We start from the raw sequence: 19708 nt of genomic DNA on the forward strand, positions 1-19708 counted from the left end.
AGGGGCATTGCAGTCTCAAACATCGCAGGCTTCAGCCTCAAGTGGGTAAAAAGGTTCCCTTCAAAATCACCTCGGGGTAAAAGCTGCAGCATTTTGAAACCAATTGGAGCTTGTTTATGAATCTACTAGAACATCCAGAGAGAAGAGCATTGCAATAATCTAATAATATAACCATGGAGGAGGGCCATAACTAACATATTCCTAGCAGTAACACTCTTATAAGAACCTTTTGTTGCTTGAAAGTCCTAAATAAATTATTTCCGCATTGGTCTAACAATGCAATTTAGAGCATCATGAAATTAAATGTAATTAATAAAAGTAAGCACTGCAACATTACAGTGATGAACATTATATCATTTTAGGTTTGATGGCTTTTGTGCTGCAACTACTTTATTTAAATGTAAAGGATTTAAATTTGCAGACTAAGATGGCCTTCTCAGGATATTCCAGGACCGATTACTTAATCAAACTTTGGTTGATTTGGTGATTATGTTTGGGATAATTGTCTTCTTGGAAAATCCAATTATTACCAAGGTTCAATTTCATCAAATGCATAACACTTTACCCTTAAATGCCCTGGTATTTCTGTTAGTCCATGATGTCAGCACTTTCTCAATTTCCAGCTTCATACTCATCACTCTGTCAAAAACTCTACCTCCACTACACTCTTGATATATTCTTCCTTCTTTTAATTAATGTGTTTCAGCCACAACAACTTCAATTAGTTTTAATAAACCAATTATATAAAGGAAATTTTATGCTTCTAACTTTGAAGCAGCAGTTTAGGGAAGGCCCTTTCCTGTTTCAGCATCAATGATGCTCAGTCATACAAATGCTTTTTTGCCTGAATGGGCACAAATGCCCAATGAACATACTGCAAAGTCTTTAAAACGCTTTTCTAGAAGAGTGGCTCTTGTTATAGCTGAAAAGATCACATAGATGGCACACTATTTTAATACCATTTGTTTTTGACATGGGATGTCCAACAAGGTGATGGTCTATGCAATGACCAAATTCAACAAATGTAAGACAGAAAAATATCCACAGCCTGCACTAGAGAAAGTGGATAGAAAAGGAATAGTGCAGAAATAAAAACATAGGTGTGGATCTAAATAGGGTCTACTTCAGAAAAGGGAAGTCATGTAATCTCTAGAGCCCTAGCAAAAAAGGCAACAGAAATTGGACAGGACCAAACTGAAATTGCAGACAGTTTTGAGAGAAAAGCTGGTTGCTTCTGTGAGGAAGAAACCATGAATAATAGAAACACTTCCATCCCAAATGAATTAATGCCCAAAGAGGCACAGGTGGCTGTCAGTTAAGAGGCTGTCAGTCACCCAACACATAAATTATCTGTGTGTCCATGCCTTAACCACAGTCACAGCTGGAAGGCAGATTGATATGATTCTGTTAGAGCAAAACCACAGATCTCCAGGCTTGCTACAAGTGGGCTTGCTACATTTCTCCTTTCCATTATATCAGCTAGCGCTCTTGCTTTTCCAGTCAGTGTCCATGTTTAAAGTTCCAACTTTCACTTCCACAGCTTCGCAGAAGTTTGAGTCATAAATAATTATTTCTGATTACAACTGTAAATGCTTTGGAGGGGGGTTAAAGGTTGTTTGCATGACCATAAAAACAATTACTGCTCGAGTCTGATTCTAATCAGATTACCTGTGTGCATATAAACGCACTTACAAAAACATAAAGGAGAAGAAACAATGCTCGAGGCGTTACCAATCACAGTGACTGGCACTGCATTCGGCTACAGCAAGATGGCAGCAGATTTTTTATAAAACGCGGGCATAGAAGAAGACTATAACGCAACATAGCTGTTGGTTCTTATCCCAAAGCTATGGCTGGTAGAGAGAGCGAAATAGTCTTCAAAAAGGTAACGTTTGTGCATCTATGTTACTTCTCTAAATAATTTCTTTATACTACAACATATCTGTGTTGACGTAGTCCTTAAGCTATTTTTCGTCAAACGTGACACCTTTTGCCACATTTGACTCAGTATGAAACTTGTATTTTTAGGAGACTGTTAGCAGACTTTTGACTCAGTTCTTCAAGAACAACAAAGCCAAAGGTTTGGTAGTATAATCGAAAACCACATTTTAATGTTCTAGTGACTCCGGAAGGTTACTAGGTATTTTGTGATCTGTTTTTCTTTTTGTTTTAGCCAGCAACGATGCTGTCAGTCTGATGGCTGAAATGTTGAAAATTTTTGTTGTTGGTAAGTTCTTGTTTTCAGACGTACCCTTTACCTTAATGCCGAACGTTTTTATTGCTGTTGTACACACTTGTTCCACTTTAGCACTATTATGATAATACTCATGATCACTTAAAAACCAAAGTGGCACAAGTTACACAATGATCTTGGTAGTAGTATACAACAGTAACATGAACACCATGAGCGGAACCAGTTCAGCATTCAGAACGTGTTTTTTCCCCCCGCCTTGTTATGTACAGTCATGTAAAAAAGTTAGGACACCCCATGAAAACCTTTGTCTTTTTGAATGTTTTTAAACATATGGACATTTGAGCTTCATTTAAACAATATTGAAAGATGGAATTTATGTAACTGAACAAATAAAACTGAAAAATTTACTTTTGGACACATGTAAAATGAACAAAAATGGAAATTTTTTGTGAGGAAAAGGTTAGGACACCCTGTGCCCTAATAGCTGGCATTTCCCCCTTTGGCTGAAATAACCTCAATTAGACATTTCCTATAACCATATACCAGTCTCTGACATCGACTGGGAGAACATTTTTCCCACTCCTCCATGCAGAATTTCTTCAGCTGTGTGAGGTTTGAGGGGTTTCTTGCATGCAAAGCCAGTTTCAAATCACCCCACAGCATCCCTATAGGATTAAGATCTGGGCTTTGACTTGGCAATTCCAGAACTCTCCATTTCTTTCTTTTGAGCCATTCCTTGGTGGATTTACTGGAATGTTTTGGGTCGTTGTCATGCTGCATGGTCCACCTCTGCTTCAGCTTCAGTTTTTGGACAGACAGTCTTACATTTTCCTCAAGCACTCTCTGATACAGTGACGAATTCATTGTGGATACTACAATGGAGAGCTTGCCATGCCCTTCTGCTGCAAAGCAGCCCCAAATCATGACATTTCCACCTCCATGCTTCACAGTTGGTATGATGTTCTTGTGCTCAAATGCTGTGTTTGGTTTGTACCAAACATGTCTTTTGTTACTGTGCCCAATTAATTCAACTTTGGATTCATCTGTCCAAAGCACGTTGTTCCAGAAGTCCTGGTCTTTGTCTAGGTGTTTTTTGACAAACTTTAAAAGTGTACACACCCCTGTTAAAATGCCAGGTTTAGTAATGTAAAAAATGAGACCAAGATAAATCATTTCAGAACTTTTACCACCTTTAATGTGACCTATAACCTGTACATCTCAATTGAAAAACAAACTGAAATCTTTAGGGGGAAGAAGTAAAAAATAAAAAAAATAATGTAGTTGCATAAGTGTGCACACCCTCTTATAATTGGGGGTGTGGCTGTGTTCAGAATGAACCAATCACATTCAAACTTATGTTAAATAGGAATCAGTAGACACCTGCCATCATTTAAAGTGCCTCTGATTAACCCCAAATAAGTTCAGTTGTTCTAGTAGGCTTTTCCTGACATTTTGTTAGTTGCGTCTTACAGCAAAAGCCATGGTCCGCTGAGAGCTCCCAAAGCATCAGAGGGATCTCATAGTCAAAGGCATCAGTCTGGAGAAGGGTACAAAAGAATTTCCAAGGCATTAGATATACCATGGAACACAGTGAAGACAGTCATCATCAAGTGGAGAAAATATAGGACAATGGTGACATTGCCAAGAACAGGACGTCCCTCCAAAATTGATGAAAAGACAAGAAGAAAACTGGTCAGGGAGGCTACCAAGAGGCCTACAGCAACATTAAAGGAGTTGCAGGAATTTCTGGCACTCACTGGCTGTGTACTACATGTGACAACAATATCCTGTATTCTTCATATGTCTGCGCTATGGGGTAGGGTGGCAAGATGGAAGCCTTTTCTTACGAAGAAAAACATCCAAGCCCGGCTAAATTTTGCAAAAACGCATTTGAACTCTCCTAAAAGCATGTGGGAAAATGTGTTATGGTCTGATGAAACCAAGGTTGAACTTTTCGGCCATAATTCCAAAAAGGTATGTTTGGCGCAAAAACAACACTGCACATCACCAAAAGAATACCATACCCACAGTGAAGCATGGTGGTGGCAGCATCATGCTGTGGGGCTGTTTTTCTTCAACTGGGGCCTTAGTCAAGGTGGAGGAAATTATGAACAGTTCCAAATACCAGTCAATGTTGGCACAAAATCTCACTCGTTCTTGAGCCAAAATAACATTGAAATAATAAGATGCCTCAGAAGTGTGGATTTTAAGGCATCTAGGATTTCGAACAGCCTCCTTCTCGGGAGCGCGCACAGGATGACGTAAAATGCTGCCTATGTAGACAGCACACTAGCTTTTCGAACACACCCATGGTCATACACAGTACAACTGGCAGTGAAATGCTTTAGTGACTGCTCCGCCACAGTAATTACAAAAACTACAAAATAGTTAAAAAAATATATTATACAAAAAATATAGAATGTTTTTAAAAGTAAGAATCTAGAAACATTCTAGAACAATTAACAATATAATTAAAAAGAGCAATTTAAAGTAAAGTGAACATTAGAAGAATTAACAATATAATTACAAAGGGCAATTTAAAGTGAACAAGTGTGTAAAGTAAAGTGACAAGTAGTGCAGAACATAATGCTACATAATGCTATACAGATGTGATAAATAAATACACAAATACTAATCTATACGTATACATACATATACATATAAAACAGTATACACGCATATAAATTAGATTGTGCACGTTGTGTAAATGGTCCTAAATGCTATTTTCGTTGAGGACTCGAATAGCTTTTGGGAAAAAGCTCCTCCTCATCCTCTCCGTTTTGGCTTTTAGAGCACGAAAACGCTTCCCAGACTGTAACAAAGAAAACAGTCCATTACTGGGATGACTGGGGTCCTTTACTATCCTCCTGGCCCTTGTCCAGCACCGTTTCCTGTATATGGACTGCAGGTCAGGAAGCTCAGTCCGGATTATGCGTTCAGCTCAACGCACCACCCTCTGTAGAGCCTGCCTATCCTGCTTGGAGCTGTTTCCGAACCAGGTTGTGATGTTTCCCGTTATGATGGATTCAATGGTGCAGGTGTAGAAGTTACGAAGCACCTTGGATGGTAGTTTGAAGTCCCTTAAGCGTCTTAGGTGATAAAGACGCTGACGGGCCTTCTTTGCCAGCGCAGTGGTGTGGCAAGACCATGACAGGTCCTCAGAGATGTGAACTCCAAGGTACTTGAAATTGTCTACTCTTTCCACTGCGGTGCCACTGATCATAACGGGGTTATAGTTCCTCTCCTGCTTTATGCTGCAGTCCACTATCAGCTCCTTTGTCTTGCTGACGTTAAGGAGGAGATTGTTGTCCTGGCACCAGTTCTCCAGGTGTTTAATCTCCTCTAGGTAGGCCCTCTCATCGTTGTTAGAGATCAGGCCCACCACAACAGTGTCGTCAGCAAACTTGACAATGGTGGTAGAGCTGGAAGTGGCCACACAGTCATATGTGTACAGTGAGTACAGCAGGGGGCTCAGGACACAGCCCTGGGGGGCGCCAGTGCTAAGGGTGAGTGTGGGTGAGATGTGTTTTCCTACCCGCACAGCTTGTGGTCTGTCCGTCAAAAAGTTAGAGATCCAGTGACGCAAGGATGGATGAAGTCCCAGGTTCTCCAACTTGATGGTTAGTTTAGAAGGGATAATCGTGTTAAATGCTGAGCTGTAGTCAACAAACAGCATTTTAACATAATTACCCCTCCCAGCGTCCAGGTGTGATAATGTGGTGTGAAGGAGGTAGGTGATGGCATCGTCTGTGGAACGGTTGTGGCGGTATGCAAACTGTAAAGGGTCCATAGAGTCCGGAAGTGATGAGGTGATAAAGTCTCTGATGATCCTCTCGAAGCACTTCATCACGACTGATGTCAGGGCCACTGGGCGAAAGTCATTAAGGCAGGCTGGCTGGCTCTTCTTCGGGACTGGAACGATGATGGACTGTTTGAAGCACTCTGGTACGATGCTTTGGGTCGGGGATAAGTTGAAGATCACCGTGAACACCGGTGCTAGCTGGTCCGCGCAGGCTTTGATGACTCGGCCGGCGATCCCGTCCGGTCCTGCTGCTTTCCTGGTGTTCACTCTCCTGAAAGCTCTCCGTACATCACTCTCCCTGATGATGAGCGGTCTCTGCGTTCCGACGAGCTCCGTCTGCATGCTGGTCACACCGGTAGTGCTGATGGCATTGTTAGCGCTGTTAGCGTTGCCGGCTGCAGCCTCGAAGCAGGCGTAGAAAGTGTTCAGCTCGGTCGCCAGAGACGCGTCCGCACTCACCAGTCTGGAGGGTGGGCTTCTGTAGTCCGTGATGGTTCGTAGTCCCTGCCACAGGGTTCTAGAGTCACTCTGCTGGAACTGCGTCTCTATTTTCTCCCCGTAGCGCCGCTTCGCCTCTTTCACCGCTCGGCGTACTCCGTAAGACGCAGCTTTATATTCCTCCATGTTACCGCTGATGAGCCCTGCATTGTAGGCAGCGGTGCGAGAGGTCAGAGCGTCGCGGATGGTTTTATCCACCCACGGCTTCTGGTTGGGAAAAGTTTTCACTACGGTTTTCTCCACCGTATCGTCCACCAGTTTCCCAACAAATCCCACAACCGCCTCCGTAAACACGCTGACATCATCGGCGGAGCTCTCTCGGAACATATCCCAGTCTGCGTCATCCAGAGCGTCCTGAAAGGCAGCCACCGATTGGTCCGTCCAGCCCGTGACCTCCCTCTGAACCGGAACCTCCTGTTTCAGCCTTTGTTTATATTTAGGCATGAGAAAGATGGCGACGTGATCAGACTTTCCAAACTGTCCAATGACCCAAATGACCCAAAGCATACATCCAAATCAACCAAAGAATGGCTTCACCAGAAGAAGATTTAAGTTTTGGAATGGCCCAGCCAGAGCCCAGATCTAAATCCGATTGAAAATCTGTGGGGTGATCTGAAGAGGGCTGTACACAGGAGATGCCCCCACAATCTGACAGATTTGGAGCGTTTTTGCAAATATTGCTAAGTCAAGATGTGCCATGCTGATAGGCTCCTACCCAAAAAGACTGAGTGCTGTAATAACATCAAAAGGTGCTTCAACAAAGTATTAGTTTAAGGGTGTGCACACTTATGCAACCACATTGTTTCTTCCCCCTAAAGATTTCAGTTTGTTTTTCAATTGAGATGTACAGGTTATAGGTCACATTAAAGGTGGTAAAAGTTCTGAAATGATTTTTCTTGGTCTAATTTTTTTACATCACTAAACCTGGAATTTTAATGGGGGTGTGTACACTTTTTATATCCACTGTATATATATTTCTTTATGCATTTTCTCCCCTTTTTCTCCCTTTTTAGTCCATCCAATTACCCGATTGCATCATGCTTCCTTTCCACCAATGTCGATCCCTGCTCTGATTGAGGAGAACGAAGCTAACCCACGCCCCCTCCGACACGTGGGCAGCATGCCATATGCATCTTATCACCTACACTTTGACGAGTGCAGTGCAGCTCAGCGTTGTGTATGGAGAGACACACTCTCAGAGCACTCTTTTCTTATCTCTGTTCAGGCGGCATCAGTCAGCCAGCAGAGGTTGTAATTGCACCAGTCATGAGAGAGAGAGAGACCCCATCCAGCTTAGTCCCGCCCATCTGAACAACAGGCCAATCTTAGCCGGCAGGCAGATCTGAGATTCGATACGGTGTATTCAAGATCCCAGCTCTGGTTCCAGCGTGTGTTTTTACCGCTGCGCCAGCTGAGCGGCCATTGGCAGTTGTTTTAAATGTTTTCCACTTGTAAATTATTTTCCAGGCAGTGGAATAACTGATTTCTAATTGTTCTAATGCATCTACAACCTTTTTTCTGAAGGCCTCAGAGGGCTTTTTAGATCTCACCATGGTGATAACACTCACTTCAACAATCAAGAGCAAACCAAACTAATGTCTGAGGTTTAAATAAAACTCCAAGGTCCTCCAACGATGGTCTAATCATTGCAGCTGATGTGGTGCACTGGATTCTAATTTAAGACATTTTAAGTAGTAATAAATGTGGGGGTGTCCTAACTTTTTCCTCACAATAAATTTTCATTTCATTACATTTTCAAACTTGTGTTTAAAAGTCATTTGTAAAATTTTTTTGTTTAGTTATATAAGCTCCATCTCTCAGTACTGTTCAAATAAAGCTCAAATGTTCATATGTTTAAATATGTCCAAAAAGACAAAGTTTTGCATGGGATGTACTAACTTTTTTACATGACTGTATGTGTGGCCAAATAACAAGGGGTGCAGGACTGCAGACACGTGAGGGAGAGTGAGGCAGGCAAAAATACCTTTCTTATTGCATAAATGCATAAAAATGCATAAATAAAATAGGAAAAAATGATCCAACAAAGGTGCTTGTCTTTGCATTCAAAGTTGGCTCATGGTGTACCACTTTGAATTGTCAGTCAGTTTAAAAGGAACATTTTTCAACAAAGTAATGCAAATAATTTAGATTTTTTTCCCTATCTACCATAGATAATATTTTGAAAATATTTCTTGAAATTCAGAGAAGTTTCAGTCCATATTGGGAAAGGTCAGAAACCACTGTTAAATGTGACTTTTAAGTGCTCTGGCAGCAAAGGAGAAACCAACATGCTATTGTGATTAAATACAGCCACATACAGGTCCTTCTCAAAAAATTAGCATATTGTGATAAAGTTCATTATTTTCCATAATGTAATGATAAAAATTAAACTTTCATATATTTTAGATTCATTGCACACCAACTGAAATATTTCAGGTCTTTTATTGTTTTAATACTGATGATTTTGGCATACAGCTCATGAAAACCCAAAATCTCAAAAAATTAGCATATCATGAAAAGGTTCTCTAAACGAGCTATTAACCTAATCATCTGAATCAACGAATTAACTCTAAACACCTGCAAAAGATTCCTGAGGCTTTTAAAAACTCCCAGCCTGGTTCATTACTTAAAACTGCAATCATGGGTAAGACTGCCGACCTGACTGCTGTCCAGAAGGCCATCATTGACACCCTCAAGCAAGAGGGTAAGACACAGAAAGAAATTTCTGAACGAATAGGCTGTTCCCAGAGTGCTGTATCAAGGCACCTCAGTGGGAAGTCTGTGGGAAGGAAAAAGTGTGGCAGAAAACGCTGCACAACGAGAAGAGGTGACCGGACCCTGAGGAAGATTGTGGAGAAGGGCCGATTCCAGACCTTGGGGGACCTGCGGAAGCAGTGGACTGAGTCTGGAGTAGAAACATCCAGAGCCACCGTGCACAGGCGTGTGCAGGAAATGGGCTACAGGTGCTGCATTCCCCAGGTCAAGCCACTTTTGAACCAGAAACAGCGGCAGAAGCGCCTGACCTGGGCTACAGAGAAGCAGCACTGGACTGTTGCTCAGTGGTCCAAAGTACTGTTTTCGGAAATCAAGGTGCCAGAGTCTGGAGGAAGACTGGGGAGAAGGAAATGCCAAAATGCCTGAAGTCCAGTGTCAAGTACCCACAGTCAGTGATGGTCTGGGGTGCCATGTCAGCTGCTGGTGTTGGTCCACTGTGTTTTATCAAGGGCAGGGTCAATGCAGCTAGCTATCAGGAGATTTTGGAGCACTTCATGCTTCCATCTGCTGAAAAGCTTTATGGAGATGAAGATTTCATTTTTCAGCACGACCTGGCACCTGCTCACAGTGCCAAAACCACTGGTGAATGGTTTACTGACCATGGTATTACTGTGCTCAATTGGCCTGCCAACTCTCCTGACCTGAACCCCATAGAGAATCTGTGGGATATTGTGAAGAGAAAGTTGAGAGACACAAGACCCAACACTCTGGATGAGCTTAAGGCCGCTATCGAAGCATCCTGGGCCTCCATAACACCTCAGCAGTGCCACAGGCTGATTGCCTCCATGCCACGCCGCATTGAAGCAGTCATTTCTGCAAAAGGATTCCCGACCAAGTATTGAGTGCATAACTGAACATAATTATTTGAAGGTTGACACTTTTTGTATTAAAAACACTTTTCTTTTATTGGTCGGATGAAATATGCTAATTTTTTGAGATAGGAATTTTGGGTTTTCATGAGCTGTATGCCAAAATCATCAGTATTAAAACAATAAAAGACCTGAAATATTTCAGTTGGTGTGCAATGAATCTAAAATATATGAAAGTTTAATTTTTATCATTACATTATGGAAAATAATGAACTTTATCACAATATGCTAATTTTTTGAGAAGGACCTGTAGTGTAGAAGAACTTTGGAAAATCATGATGAAAAACGCCTATTATGCAATAGAAAGCCAGCCATCTATGCAGAACTGTTTTCTAAACCCAAGCTCTTTTCTAAGATGTTCATAAATGTGGAAATGTGTACGTGGTCAGGTGAGCACAAAATTCAGCTTGTTCACGGAAAAAACAGCCATTGAGTTGTCCACGCTAAAGGCGAACAGAACCAGCAAGAGCTGCAAAAGATTTGAAATGGTATAGGGGTGCATCAGTATCCATGGCATTGGTGATACAGTATATGTAAAGGTCCCATTGACACTTAGGCATATATTGAAATTTTATAGATACATATGCTGCCATCAAGGTAACGTCTTAGTCCAGAATGTCCATGTTTTATTTATTTTTTTTATTCTGCATGTGCTATAACAGTGTGGCTTTGTAGGCACAGTGTGTGCACGTCCAGATCTGTTTCCTATTGATAGTTTATGGTGCATGGTGACCAGACTGATGTGCAGCTGAAGTCATGTATCAAGCAAGAATGGGCAAAAATATCACTTGCGAATTTGCAACAATTATCCCCAGTTCCTACATGATTAAAAATTGAATAATCTGAAACGTGTGTTATGATCCAGTCTAGGAAAAAAAGGCCGTAACAGTTTGAGGTGGGGTGTGGTGAGCCGAAGCTCTTAGATCAACCGCGTTGATTGGCTAGTGGTACAAATGCTGCTGCTGAAGCGCTGCGATCTGTTCGCTGTAGTCCAGCCGAGCCACCCAGCGGAACAGCGATCTATTTGATGATTTTATTTCAAGAGAGTGGAAGGAGGGGAAGTGTGATCAATAATAATAGCCATCACAATATTATGCCACCTTAACAGCAGCATATCAAGTGTTGTAACACAGTTGTAAACATGTTTCTGTCCCATTTTTATATTTATAAAGTATAATGAAATTGGTCAGTGAAAACATTGAATATCTATTTTTCGAATGTCTTATTTTTTATTATCACAGTGGTACCTTGTAACTCGACGTCCCCTAAACTCGAAATATTTGAAACTTGATGCATTTTGAGGAGAAATTTGTACCCTAAAGCTCGATGTTCCCTTAAATTCGACAAGTTCAGCCGTAATTTTTTATTATTATTTCATTTTAAATGAACGAACAGCCGCTTTGTTCATCAAAGTGTAAATATGAGACAAATAACAATCACATCTGCGGGGGTTCTGATAAATTGTGAGAATCAGCTTTTCCGAGTCCAAAACGCTTATCGTAATAAAGTAAAGCTTAATGTGGATTAATGTACTAAAAGAACGACACATCAACACTAAACTTCTCTTAATTATTACTGCTCATAAGTTCTCTCCACTAATGAAATTCCTCGCCCGTTATTTTAGTACAATAAGCCTATATAAAAACACTGAAATAAAATTTAAAAACTTTTACCTTTTAACTTTTCCCTTTGTTTACTTATTGTTTTCTTCTGCTTCCTAATCGTGGATGCTTGCTCTTGGAATATCGTATTCCATTCAGTAAAGGCGCATTTACATGAGAAGTGACAAAATAGCGGTGCACAAAACTTATCGAGGAAAAGCGCAAAAATGTATTTGGGCGCTTACCATTTGAATGTGCCTTTACTGAATGGAATACGGTATTCCAAGTGGAAGCATCCACGATTAGGAAGTATAAAAAACAATAAAGAAGTAAAGCTAAAGTGCAGACTTTATTGTATTTTTATATAAATTTTTAACTTTTTAAATTGTATTTCAGTGTTTTTATATTATACTTGTGTTATTTTTAGTGTATAAGTGTCAAAAACAACCCAATTATTTTACATTAGCCTGAAATATATGCAGTTCCATGGGACCATGGAACGCATTAACAGGTTTCCCATACATCTTTATGGGAAAGAATACCTTGAAACTCAACGCCTTTTAAACTCGATGCCAGTCCCAGAACCAATTAACGTCATGTTTCAAGGTACCACTGTGTTCCACACCCCCACCATATACCAATATACTTACACACACAAAATCCCTTGTCTTAGCAAAAGTATTGATGCCCCCACCAACTTTATGCTTGTGCACACACAATAACACATTTGAGCAAAAAGCACAGTACCACAGTACACCTTGGCAACTTTGCATCAAAACCTTAGCAAACAACCTACCATCACTTTAGCAACCACCTAACAACACATTAGCAATTAACATGCTCTTATAGCAACCAACCGGCATCACTTAAGCAACACCACTTGGCATTATCTTAGTAACTGCCTAGCAACTCTTTACCAACAACAGCTTGTTAGCATAGCAACCATCTAGCTATACCTTAGCAACCACCGAAGAAAAACTTAACCAACGAGTACACCTTGATGACCACCTGTCAACACATTGGACAATACAGGCATGTGGATTCATAGACACTATGCTGAGTCACATAGTTTCATAATGAAATCACACTGAAGTCACACAATGGGTGTGTTTGAAAACCTAGGGAGCTGTCTTACTGCCTATATAGGCAGCTGCCTCAGTAGAGAGGATTCTTAAAAGGCAAGGACTTATAAGTCAGATTATTCGAACGCACTACTTAGAAAGCGATTCCATCGAATTTAGCATTTAGCATCTTGCCATTCAAACCGATGGGGTGGCACAGCGTGCTAGCTTGTCAACTAACATCTCCCTTCGTGTACAAAAAACGGTTACATTCGCTGACAAGCCTGAACTATAATAATGCAAATAAAAACACTTGTGCGAGTTTATACAAGTTAAAAATCAATAATAATTTATTTACGTTTGAAAAGAACTCAACCATGTTTTTTTTTATTTTTCTGTGAGAGAAGAGCTGCCGCACTGAATGCTGGGATTGCCTTGATCACTAAGGACGCTTCCTATGCTCACTCGTTCTTGAGTCAAAATACCATTGAAATTTTAAGATACCTAACTAGACAGCTTATTAAGGCATCTAGGATTTCAAACAGCCTCCTTCTCGGGAATGCGTGTAGGATGACGTAAAATGCTGTCTATGTAGAGAGCTCCCTAGCTTTTTGAACACACCCAATGAAGTCAGAGACACAGCTTTTCTTAATCAAGATCAGATCCGTGGTTTAGGTGTTCCCTTTTTTGAGATCAAATATGTGGTTTAGGTGTTCCCCATTTTTTTTTTTTGCAGTCTATAAAAGTCATATGAATATGCCCCCCCCCCCCCCCCCCATTTTTTCCTCCCAATGTAATCGTATCCAATTACCCGATTGCATTATGTTTCCTCTCTACTGATGCCGATGCCGATCCCCACTGCTGTCACAATCCCCCTCCGACACAGTAGCTGACTGCATCTTTTCACCTGCACAAGGTGAGTTCCTATGTGGATCAGCTTTGTGTATGGAGAGACACACCCTGATCCTCATTATCTTTTAACTCTGTGCAGTTGCCATCAATCAGCCAGCAATCATTCATAATTGCATCAGTTATGAGGTCCCTATCCGGCCTCCCGCCTTGTATGAACAACAAGCCAATCGTTGTTCAAGTAGCCACCCAGCCCGGCCGGATGGCCGAGCTGAACTTGAATATTTTTGTTTGAAATCTTTATGCATATAATAAATAAATACATAAACACATAATAATAATAAATACAAAAAACATAATAATAATAAATTAATATAGTAAAACTAACTAAATTAAACAAATGCATAAAGTATTATCATGGTTTAAATCAATAAAGTATCTTTCTAAAAACCCCTATAACTTTTTTATTTACAATCAAATATTTTAGAAGCAACACGCAGAGCAATGAAACAGGCTGAGAATGAGGACTGTGCTGCTGTGGATTTGGAGCATGTCGAGAAAGTTCTGCCTCAACTAGTGAGTACAAAGGTGTTTGTAAAAAATAAGATTCCAGTAAAAAGGAAATGCTTGAACTATATAAAAAAAAATTGTTCTAAAGCAGGGGTCACCAACCTTTTGGAGACCGAGAGCTACTTCAAGGGTAGTGAATAATACGAAGGGCTACTTGTTTGATACAAACTTCCTGAATAACATAAAGTTGCACGGTTCACCTTTGGTCCGTGTACCTTTGGTCATTCGTTTTTTAGTTCAAATACGAAAGTTGAAAAACAAGAAAACGGGGCGTTATTTGTTTTTCATTTTAAGATCAAAAATCAAATAACAAACAGAAATTGAAAGACGGCTCGTATTTTAATTTTCCAAAATCAACATTTTATCAGTTCAACCGGAAATAAACACACGTGTGTACATGCGCTGACATGCTTATATTTCATATATAAACTGTAAATCAAGCACAAGTGTTGAATATTTGCTCTATCTGCAAAAAAACAATTATTATGGGGAAGTGATTCCCGTACTGGATGTTTTATACCAATGTGGTCATGTTAGTTTTATACTGGATGATTGCCTGACATCCGAGACTCATTTATAGTATTTATAGTATTTCTTGTTCTCGGCCAAAAAACATCCAAAAATTTATAAAATTGCACAAACTAACTCTGCAGTAAACAAGGAGCAAATAACAATGAAATCTATTTCAAAACGTTATTTGGTTAATTTTTAGTTTAAAGTGCATGAAGCAGAATGCTGATTAAAATGCATAAAATGTTGTAATAATTACACCGTGTCCACAGTGTCTCACCATCATAACAATATTTACATTCATATGTTTTTTGCAGATAGAGCAAATATATGCACGTCAAATATTCAACACTTGTGCTTAGTCTTAAAACATGAGACAGTTAAAACTGTGAGAGAGTTCTCGCTCTGAATAAGCTCTGTGCAAAAAGTAGATCACAGCATCTCAAGCCCCACAGTGTCTTTAGTCCCATATGTGAATCGTAAGCAGATTAAAAGTGGTCTAGTTCATCTGATAGGATAAGCCTTTGTTAGATGTAGTGTTAGCTGTACATGTGTACAAATTTTCTTTTTTTTTTTCATTGACAGTTGGTACAGGGCCTTCTGCTTTTAGTGCATCTAGTTTTTTCTCACTTTCAGTTTTGAACAGGTTGGTGAGCAGAAGAGGTGTGCGTGTGTGTGTGTGTGTGTGTGTGTGTGTGTGTGTGTGTGTGTGTGTGTGCGTGTGTGTGTGTGTGCGTGTGTGTGTGTGTGTGTTTTTATTGGGATTTTAACGTCATGTTTTACACTTTTATATGTACAGTGGTGTTCAAAAAAATAGCAGTACAACACCATTAACCTGATAAATCACTGTTTTTAGTAGAAATGCTGTTTCTACATAGCAAAAAATTTACTTGAAAGTGTAGTAGAGTAATGAAAACAAAACAAACCCAACAATTAGGACATGCATGCCACTCATTCTGAGTAATCGAAGCATTAATTGAAAGGGGGTTGTTCAAAATAATAGCAGTGAGGAGTTCAATTGGTGAAGTCATTCATTCTGCAGAGGAACGGGTGTCAATTTTGGCCCTTATTTAAGGTAGGAGGGTGGCAAATGTTGCACAGGTTGGTCAAAGCACATTTCCTTCTGAAATACTGGGTAAAATGGGTTGTTCCAGACATTGTTCTGATGAACAGCGTACTTTGATTAAAAAGTTGATTGTAGAGGGAAAAACATACAGAGAAGTGCAGCAAATTATTGGCTGCTCAGCTAAAATGATCTCAGATGCTTTGAAGTGAAAACCAAAACCTGAAAGATGCGGAAGGAAGTGTGAAACTACTGTTCGAAAGGCTCAGCCAATGATCACCTCCAGAAAGTTCAAGGAACATCTGAAGTTACCAGTGAGTACAGAAGATGATTAAGTGAAGCCAATTTACCAGCAGGAACTCCTTGCAAAGTCCCGTTGTTAAGAAAATGATGTGTCCTGAATGGGTTCAAATTTCCCAAAGAACACATTGACTGGTCCAAAGAGAAATGGCTCAACATTTTGTGGACTGGTGAAAGCAAAATTGTTCTTTTTGGGTCTGGTGGCCGTAGACAGTATGACAGACGACCCCCAAGCACTGAATTCAAGCCAGAGTACACTGTGAAGACAGTAAAGCATGGTGGTACAAAATGATGATATGGGATGTTTTTCATACCATGGTGTTATGCCTATTTATCACATACGAGGGATCATGGATCAGTTTAAATATATCAGAATACTTGAGGAGATCATGTTGCCCTATGTCGAAGAAGAAATGTCTTTAAAAAGATCTTGGTTACAGACAAACAAGATTGAGGTAATAGAGTGGCCAGCCCAATCTCCTGACTTCAATCCCATAGAGAACTTGTGGGCTGATAGCTGAAACTTGCTTTTTTGAGGCAAAACCAAAATTGCAGAAGAACTGTGGAATGTAGTCTAATCATCCTGGACTGGAATACCTGGTCAGACGTGCCAGAAGTTGGTCGACTCCATGCAACACAGATCTCAGAAACAATTGTTATGCCACTAAATATTAGTTCAGTAATTTAAAGTAAAGTGGAACCTCAAACATTTTTTTCAGTTTATACATACATTTTTTAAGTTTTTAAAGAAAAATGCTGGCACTGCTATTATTTTGAACAGCCTAATATTCATTTTTCTTAACTTTCTGTAAAGGATTAACACAAACTGGCTAAATTTTGTTAATGTTTTGATTTAGAATTGAAAGTGTAGTATTTTCAGTGCATTTGCATTTATGGAAATAAAAGTTATTATAATGATTTTGTGCTTTATTCGCTTTTTTAAAATCACTGCTATTTTTTTGAACACTACTGTATATGTGTGTGTGTTTGGGTGTGGGTAATAATCATGAGAGAGCGAAAAAGGACACGGGGTGGGGGATCTCATTCTATACTTCTATACCTTGTCCCTTACTCATTTTTGTCTTGTCTGAATCAAATGCACTTTTTAAAATTAAAAGACCATTTAGGTCGAAAATGATCCAGTGTTTATTGATTGCATAGGTACTGTCCAAACTTTTAATTTTAATAACACTTGTCTCATTTTTAACAGCTTTTGGATTTCTAATGCCATGCTAAGAGTCACAGGATGAGGTTGAAGTTTACACAGCCTGAAGTTTTAGTGCCAAACAGGCAGCTTGGACATTTGCAATATAATTTTGTCTTAGTCGTATTGTAAAATTACTGTTGTCTTAAATAAAATGACAGATTTGAATAATTAATACATCTAAAATACCTTAAGCAGATTAATTATAAATAATGTAATTGTATCCTATCTTCAGCACATGCAGTTCCAGCACATCTTGAACCAACATTGTTCACGGGCATGTTCACTACTACAAGCCAAAACTTTGTACAAACATGTGGTTTTACACATGAAATAAAAACCATGGATGAGTTACATATTGCCTTAAAAATACTTTGACCCCAAAATCTTTACTTTTGTTTAATACTCTTTGGCATCTATTACAGCCAGCTTTTTGGATAAACCAAATTTTGCATGATTTTTGTATTCGTTTAAAGGTCTGTGCTTTTCTAAGTTCCTTGAATGTTTAAATTTTTAACAGTTTATACCATACTTTTGGGTTATTCATTATTATTAAGTTGCAATAAATGAAAGTTGGCAAGTTGGTAATGTTTTTTTATGTATTTATTTTTTTAAGTTGTTAATGATTTATACTGTTTGTATTTGATTTAATGCACATTGTTAATTGGTTTATAATATGTAAAGAAATTTGACGCTTGGCATTGTGCTTGGCATTGTGCATGCATCTTCTCTGCAATGGAAACCCATGTCATGTCACAGGCATTCGCTTTTCAAAAACTACTGAATCTAATGATTAAACTTCCTAAAACTGAAAAAGGAAGATGTATGAATCTGATAGAAAGGTGTATACAATTTAACAATAATTATTCACAACCATTTATTAAGTAATACACAATTTACATTTATTTTTAAAGATCTGGGATTTTGACAGCATTTAAACCATGTGACATTAAAATCAACAGTAATGAGTGTTACTAGGTTTTATTAATGATGCACATGCTTTGGATTTGGCATGTATTGCAGAATCCTCTTAACATATTTATATTTATAAATTAAATTTGGATAGAATTTAAACTGTTACATAGAGTATCAGATGTTGAATGTTAATATGTGGCAGCAATAACACACAACCATTGGATTTTGGATGAAGGATCATATCTTTTATAGATATATGATAGATATATCTGTTTTATATAATTTTTTTGTTTCTAATTTCAATAGCATTTATACTGAACATAAAAACCTGCTGTGTAATTAGATGGCAGTAATGCATCACAACCTTTGGATTTTGGATGAAAGGTCATATTTGTTTTAAATGCATTTTTTTTCAATCTTAATAGACTGAAGTATACTGTGTTAAATATAGCAGTACAACCAGATGTGAAGTTTCCTGTTTCTGCAACACCTGCAAGGTAGTCTGAGATAACACTTAAAAACTACACTCAGGAACTGGAAATTGCAGGGTTTTTTCTTCCTTGTAGTTTTCAGCTGACACAGGATATGCATACCAGAACATTCTTTATTGTGCCTGTTTACCTCTCTTACATATCTCAGACACTAAGCTAATAGAACACTAAAAGTAATATATGTTTAATATATGCATGTTCTTCACATTTACCCCAGTTTTATTATTTGTTGATAAAGAGTCAAAATTTAATGATAACTATAATAAAAGCAAGCAGTACATTATATAACATTATATGGTAAAAAGGGTCTGTCTGAAAACCTAGTGAGCTGCTTTGCTGCCTACCCCATACCTAGGCAGTTGCCTAAGTCGAGAGGATTCTAATAAGACAGTAAACTAAGACATCAAAGCATATTATTTAGACTCACTACTTAGCGATTACGATGATTATGTCATCCACAGTTTTCACTACAAATGTAACACATTTAGCCTCAGGCCATTTAAACCAATTGGCCGAAGCGACACAACCCATTAGCATGCCAACTAACATCTCCTTTCATGCCTGTTGGATCAGGCAATAGTTCGTCTCTTTCTGCTGCTGTGGATTTTTCCGGTTTTGGAACCTGCCTGCAGTGGCTGGTGTGTAACCAGGTCACTCGTCCTGTCCACCGTAGTTTGTTCCACTTCGTCCTCCTGAAGTCCTTGACGGTCACCCAGTCAGTGTTGTTTCAGGTTGAGGCCTGAAATACTGGCTGACCTGTTTTAACTATACAGTATTTCCCTTTACTAGATGATGAAGTCCATCTAAAAGGGTTCATCTCAAAGGCTGACACATGATATGCATCTCAAAGAGTTGGCCTGGTGTTGGGTGGGTAGCTTGTAAATCTTTATCTGCATTGCTGGGCATATGTTATAAAGCCCTGTGTGTAGTTAGAGCAGTGATCATGCCTGTGGACACATGGTCCCTCCCATGTGTCAATTTAGCAGTGTGAAAACAAGTATTTTGG

General features: G+C 39.2%; 1 protein-coding gene across 1 annotated transcript; it reads left to right on the forward strand.

The window, feature by feature from the left end:
* The first annotated feature begins 1801 nt into the window (after positions 1 to 1801).
* On the forward strand, positions 1802 to 17652 carry cenpx (centromere protein X). The gene is made up of 5 exons (XM_063019069.1): positions 1802 to 1885; positions 2029 to 2080; positions 2174 to 2227; positions 14137 to 14225; positions 17303 to 17652. The coding sequence occupies exons 1-5, from the start codon at positions 1850 to 1852 to the stop codon at positions 17315 to 17317; spliced, it is 246 nt and encodes an 81-aa protein (XP_062875139.1). The 5' UTR covers positions 1802 to 1849; the 3' UTR covers positions 17318 to 17652.
* The last annotated feature ends 2056 nt before the right edge of the window (positions 17653 to 19708 follow it).

Source organism: Trichomycterus rosablanca, chromosome 22 (genome assembly GCF_030014385.1).
Source record: "Trichomycterus rosablanca isolate fTriRos1 chromosome 22, fTriRos1.hap1, whole genome shotgun sequence".
Classification (NCBI taxonomy): domain Eukaryota; kingdom Metazoa; phylum Chordata; class Actinopteri; order Siluriformes; family Trichomycteridae; genus Trichomycterus; species Trichomycterus rosablanca.